Raw genomic sequence first — 6159 nt, 5'->3', positions numbered from 1 at the left:
CAATTTGTTAAGGGGGAACAAGTCAATAAGAAGATATGAGTTCCATATAGATTTCATCCACCAAATGTGTATTGCGATTTGTAGACAGCTCAGGGGAGGAAATAAACTCTGATTCAAAAAAAAGCTTCGGTAAGCAAATTATTGGGAGTAGTAGATGTGTCAACTAAGGGTTAAAATCTAGAGGAGGAGGCTGTTGTGGCCTGGAATGACATGAAAGTCCCTTATTCCAAGTGCTTATCACTTTCACTGGAAAGTTTTCAAGTCGTTATCACAAACACACAAAGGGATTTGTTTAAGGGAGAAAAAAGCCCTAAGTTTTAAATAAGAGTTAATTATTAGCATCTTGGTGTTTATATGCACACGAAGACACACATGCGTTAATTCTCACACCAAAGTTAATTCTTATTTTGCCAGAGAGGTATGTCAAAGGGAATTGGTACAAGTTTTTAAACCTAACAGACTATCTCATACTGAAAACAATAATAATAAGAAGAATAACTCAAATAAAAAAGACATTTCATGTCAAGAACTCCAGATTTTCACAATTATTGTGCTAAGTACTTAATTAGGCAACAATCCCTTTTTTTCAGGAATGTGTAAATGACTTATGACATCAAATTCAATTCTAACTCAATAAGACTTCACAACATATTTTAGTTGTCCCAATATTTGAGGAAATATAAAATATGTGTCTTTGATTTTAATGAATTGCTTCTGAAAGGAAGACACCAAAATTTCGATTACTTGGGCAAAAAGATTGGGAGAAGGCAAGAAATTAAACCTTGAATTCCTGGTCAGTGTCCTTCTTCAATGCTTTCACTACAACGTGGTAATAATATTTCCTAACTCCTCCTTCCTCACAAGAGTGTTAAAAAAAAGCTGATACAATCTATTATGAACTTGGTACTCTCAAGATTGTTTAGTTTGCTTGTCATCTACTTGCTATTCCAGTCTGCTGGATAGGTGGGATCCCTACTTTACTTTGCAGACATAGCAGATAAGTTTTTAAGTTTTATATACAGAGAGAACTATTTTGTGGGTTAGGCAGGAAGGACTATTGATACTGCTACTTTTGATCTACTTTGTAATTTTACCCTTCTTAAACTTTTTTCCCCCTAATTTTATGCAATAGTTCCTTAATACTATAAGGTTCCTTATATACTGCTGCTTCTTTTGCCTCAAATTCTCTTCCCCTCCCCCTTTACCTGTAAATTCCTCTCTTCCTTTGGTTCTTAACTCAATTATCCCTTCCTTGGCAAGGACTTTGCAGATGTTTACAAGTCCTTTTTTCCAACACCCATGTTCTCATATTCCTGTTTATATCCTCTTTCAAATACTTATCTCAACTTTCCAGAACAAGAACCAAATTCATCTCTTTTGGCCAGTAATCCTAATGCCTCACACAAAATATAATAAATATACGAGGAATGAATAAATCCCTGTAGTTGCCTGTCAGTGAAATGAAGGGGAAACACTGTTTGCTCTAATTTCCCTGGCCCAACGTTTCCAAATAGAAGACAATTATTTTATCTTAACCAAAAGAACCTAAAAGCCTATGCTATCGTATTAGAAGCAGATGAATGTGTGATAAACCCTAACTATGAGGTAAAAAACAAAAACCCCCCCTAAAAAAAACACAATGGGATTAGAAGACAGAACAAAACTGGTTCACCTTTAGTAATGAATTTGTCCCTTCTCTGCCATCTCCTGTGCTTTGATAAGCAACTAAAAAAACGTATACAGCCAGTGATACAGTTACACATGAGGAACACTTGGAAGATCTGAGCATAGAACATGTCAGCTGTCACCAAGAACTTGAGTCCTCCTCAGCTGTTGTCCTTTTTTCTCCTCACAAGTAAGTCCTGTCACATAGCACTCTATAAAGGAGGAGGGTTGGCCAAGAAAGAAATCTCACTTTGTTTCTGGTTATCATATCAAATTACTCTGGATCATAGTTTCATAACGCCTCTAAATTCTTTGTCCATGTGTAATTTCTGTGTGTAAATAATAATGCCTAAGTGACATACATATATGTTGTGTCCAGTAGGACTAACCATTTCAAAAAGACCAGTGTTATAAATCGTGAACATTAAAAAAAATTTTTTTTAAGAATGTAGGGTATAATTCAGGGTTAAGTATACAAATGGTGGTTATGCAGGCACCCCTATTGATGAGGTGCGCCCTTCCCCTCCCCTGGCAGTTTCCCACTGCTGCCCATCCCTTATTATTATGATCACTGTAACTGTCAACATGTTTAAGTATTTCTTCTTTGAAACACCTGACCAAAAAGCCAGCTATGCAAGAGCCTATCCATCTCTCAGTGATTGCAGAAGATCCCATCTGCCCTTTGATGATCCAAAGGAAAAGCTAGTGGACAAATTTCTGCTTTTTACAAAAAAGTATTTCCATTATAAACATAGAACTGAACTATGAGGTAATATCCTTAGATAAAATATGTTCAGATTCTCATGACTTTCTTGCATGTGAGAAATGAGTGTTTATAGCTAAATCTAGATAATGATTGAGTTCTTGTATTGGGCAACATGAGAGGAAGCTGATAAGTTTTCCTGAACACAAGTGGATAAAATAAAATCAGCACACAAAATAGAAGACATTAACTGTGGGTCAATAGTGACTTAGATGAATTGTTATTGATATGAGAATCTTAATCTCTCTCTTAGTTGTAACATATGGAGAAACATTGTGACTTTCTCCAAGTTGAGGAACACTCTTATTTTGGACCCACAGGAGGTGGCTAGTGAGTGTCTATCTTTAAACACAATTACAATTAACAGCTAGAATATATAATATGAATATTTACATATATTTGTATAAATGTATATGTGTGTGAATACATACTCATATATCTATAATGTATAAATATGCTTTTAAAATCCCAAACTACTGCTTTTTAACTAATTAATAACTACTCATTAATTAAACATCTCATAAGTTAATACAACAGAAAAGAAGGTGGTACTGGGCAATAACAGATGACAAGTTGTAACCCTCTCTCTGGGCAGAATTTGCCACTTCCAAGGTTATAAAGTGCCTGCTGGTTATCTTATACTCCTTAATATGAGTCTTGCTTGGCAAACTGAGGAAACCGGGGGTAGAAAAGGAAACACTTTCAAGTTACAAAAACTTGCACAGTATTAATAATCAAAGTCTTTTCTTTCTCTTTATCTCTCTAAAAAATGCATTTTGTCTCCCTACTAGAGATAAAAGATTTACATGGTAAATAATTAGACTATGTCATTTAGAAAGTAAAATGGGGAAGTAGCTACTTTTATTGAAAGCTACTTTGCTATTAGAAAAGTTGTTTTGCAAGAAAGCAGTTATTGCTGTCATTTCCATCCATTTGATATGCTTTATTAAATTATACAAGAAACTTAAATTATAGGAAGTAGTTTTTAATTTTTTTTAGCATAAGAGTTTACTACAATTAAGAAAAGAAAAGGAGGGAGAGACAGAGAGTTAGAGTGAGCACGCTCCAGCCAGATTTTGTGCTCCCTAGAAGGGAAACCACTTTAAGACTTGATGGGCTTTCCATATACGTCTGCTTTTTATTTTTAAACACCACCACCTCTTTGCTGACCAACATTTTCTTCCAAATTATGGTGAGGAGGGAGGAGCATGAGCAAAGAAGCTGGGTGAAAGTTGGTGATACTCCCTGCCAAAATTCCAAGTTGAAATAGAATCCTTCAGTAAAGTTTCTTAGGCAGGGGAAAAAAAAAAAAGATTTACAACTTCAGCAGAACTGTAATTCTACCAAGAAAAAGTACAGTAAATCTACCTTACTGTCACCAAAGGATCTGAAGCTACCTTCGTCATACTTTCTTCGCCTTTACATATGAAGGTGGGGAAAGAAAAGGGGAGGGGAGTTTAAAAAAAATTGATGAAGCCCTGACCCTTTAGATTCCATTTATAGTCTGAGCCGGAATGCCATCCCCCTTGACTAGCGAACTGTCCAATCCAGCAGCTTGTGTCAAGATTCTATTAGGCACTAAGTGAAATATATATGCATGCCCTTATACCATTTAGCACTCTGGGTCCACCTTCTAAGACACTGGGCTGTGGATCCACCTGACCACCACTCCTCTTCCAAAAAATTATTTTGACAGGTTCTTTTGGAGGAACTCTTTTTTTTTTAAATCCATCCTTTTAAACAAAATGGCACCAAAGAAGGACGTGAAGAAACCTGCTGCTGCCCCAGCCCCTGCCCCAGCACCTGCACCTGCCCCAGCCAAACCCAAAGAAGAAAAAATTGACCTCTCTTCCATTAAGGTAACTAAATGGATGAATTGCTTGGTCACTGAAACACCTTTCAATCGTAGGGAACCCTAGGAAACTTGAAAAGGGGTATAATTTTCATTGAGAGTAATGACATTGCTCAGTGAACTGGTAGATTTTGGAAGAAGAGAGTCTTGCTTGAAAAATAAACCCCAACTTATAATTTGGGAAATTATTGCAGTATGGTTTGATAGGTGGAACTTGGGATTGCTTAAATTTATTGTTCTCTGGTTTCCATTTTTCCCTAAATTGTCAAAGCACAATTTAGGAGTAAAGTATGTAAGTGTAAAGGTTGCATTTACAAGTATTTAAACAGTTTTTTAAAAAAAATAAAATATCGCTGGCAGCTGGATCCCTTACCTTACAACCACATAAAAAATAAAGTTTTAGTCCCTACTTGTTTCCACAAGTTTAAAAACAGCTGATTGCCCAGTTGTACTAGATGCATTTGACAGCTGCTTTGTTTCATCTGAAAAAGATTTTTGCAATACAAGTTAAATCCCCCTTCAACTTTGCTCAATAAAATTTGATACAACACTAAATGAGATCTCAGTGCAGAAAATTATGCACTCAAGTGTTTCAGTGACTAACCATCATCTTGTTTATTTACATACAGTATTTAATTCAGAATTTGTGAAATGCTTCTAAATGAAACTCCAAAAATTGTAAAACGTGTTTATATGGCTTTTAGCTTAAGTCTTTGAGCTTTTGTGTACTGATCTTGAACTAAGGAGAATGTGATTGATTTTTGTGACAACACTTTGTTGTGATCAGAGTTCTTAACTGTCAAAAGATTATCTGCTTTTGGGAAAATGATGTAATGTATGTGCCTGTTACCACTGAGTAATGTGACCCATTAAATGTGCCCCTTCTTTTCATTTACTGAACTCTGATTGGGCCAAATGACAATTAGAACATTTTCATCTAAGAAACCCTGCCTTTTACGGAAAACTAATGGGTGAAAGTCCCCATGAGGTGATCTTTTTTACTTCAGCCAAATATTCTATACGTAATAAACCTTAATTTTGTCAACTTAATGTTTACTTTCAGCTTTAATGCTGACCCATAATAAACATTCTATTTACTGTTTTAGTATAATTATAGACTTTTAAATAAATACCTGTAATAAAGGTTGAATTAGATCTTCTGTAGATATATGTGAGGAAATTAAATAGATGCCCTCATAATTTCTATAGCATTACAGTAAAATGTGAAATTTTATTTTTAAAGTAGAAGTAGGTTATCACAAATTATTTAATCTTTAGTTTACAGGTAGCTGAAGTCACATTTGAAAAAAGCTGGTGACAGAATCTAATACTGATTAAGAACTATTCTTAATGAACATCAATTTAGGATGGAAATGCATGTCAGATCTTCTAAGGAATATTTTTCCATCCTTAGGACTACACGCATATGGTCCATTAAGAGAAAACCAGACTTTTTACCTCCAGTAATCCTAGTTCATGTGTCTTTATAGATGCACACTGACCACATTCTACAGTCAGTGAATGCACAGTCACAGAAGTAATTCTGATTGTTCTTCTTCTTTAACTCTTCACTCTATAGTTATTTTAGAGACATGAATGTGTCAAAGATATTTCTCTTTATATTTATTGCGATTAATTTTAATATCATCTCTTCATATCTGGTATTATAAGCTTCTGGAAAGGAAAAAAAGATGGACCTTTTTTTAACTTAAGAAGAAAAAGTATCCCAATAATGAAAACAGGCAATTTTCCTTCCCAAAGAACTACATAACAATAAGTACATAAATAAAAATGTAGTTTGGCATGTGAGAAATAGGCAAGAAAAAACAAAACAGTACTTTGTAATCCAGAAATTAAGCCAATTACATGTTCATAGCAG

At 34.8% G+C, this 6159-nt stretch overlaps 1 protein-coding gene across 1 annotated transcript in view; it reads left to right on the top strand.

The window, feature by feature from the left end:
- The first annotated feature begins 4019 nt into the window (after positions 1 to 4019).
- Positions 4020 to 6159, top strand: part of MYL1 (myosin light chain 1) — a 31847-nt gene continuing 29707 nt past the window's right edge. The window contains exon 1 of the mRNA XM_008063500.1: positions 4020 to 4287. Coding sequence (XP_008061691.1) covers positions 4174 to 4287 — 114 coding nt within the window. The 5' untranslated portion in view covers positions 4020 to 4173. The remainder of the gene's footprint in view (positions 4288 to 6159) is intronic.

This window comes from Carlito syrichta, unplaced genomic scaffold (assembly GCF_000164805.1).
Source record: "Carlito syrichta isolate Samal-C Ts95f unplaced genomic scaffold, Tarsius_syrichta-2.0.1 Scaffold306879, whole genome shotgun sequence".
In the NCBI taxonomy this organism is placed as follows: domain Eukaryota; kingdom Metazoa; phylum Chordata; class Mammalia; order Primates; family Tarsiidae; genus Carlito; species Carlito syrichta.
Note: the sequence above shows the minus strand (reverse complement) of the source record. Positions and strands in the feature narration are given on the sequence as shown.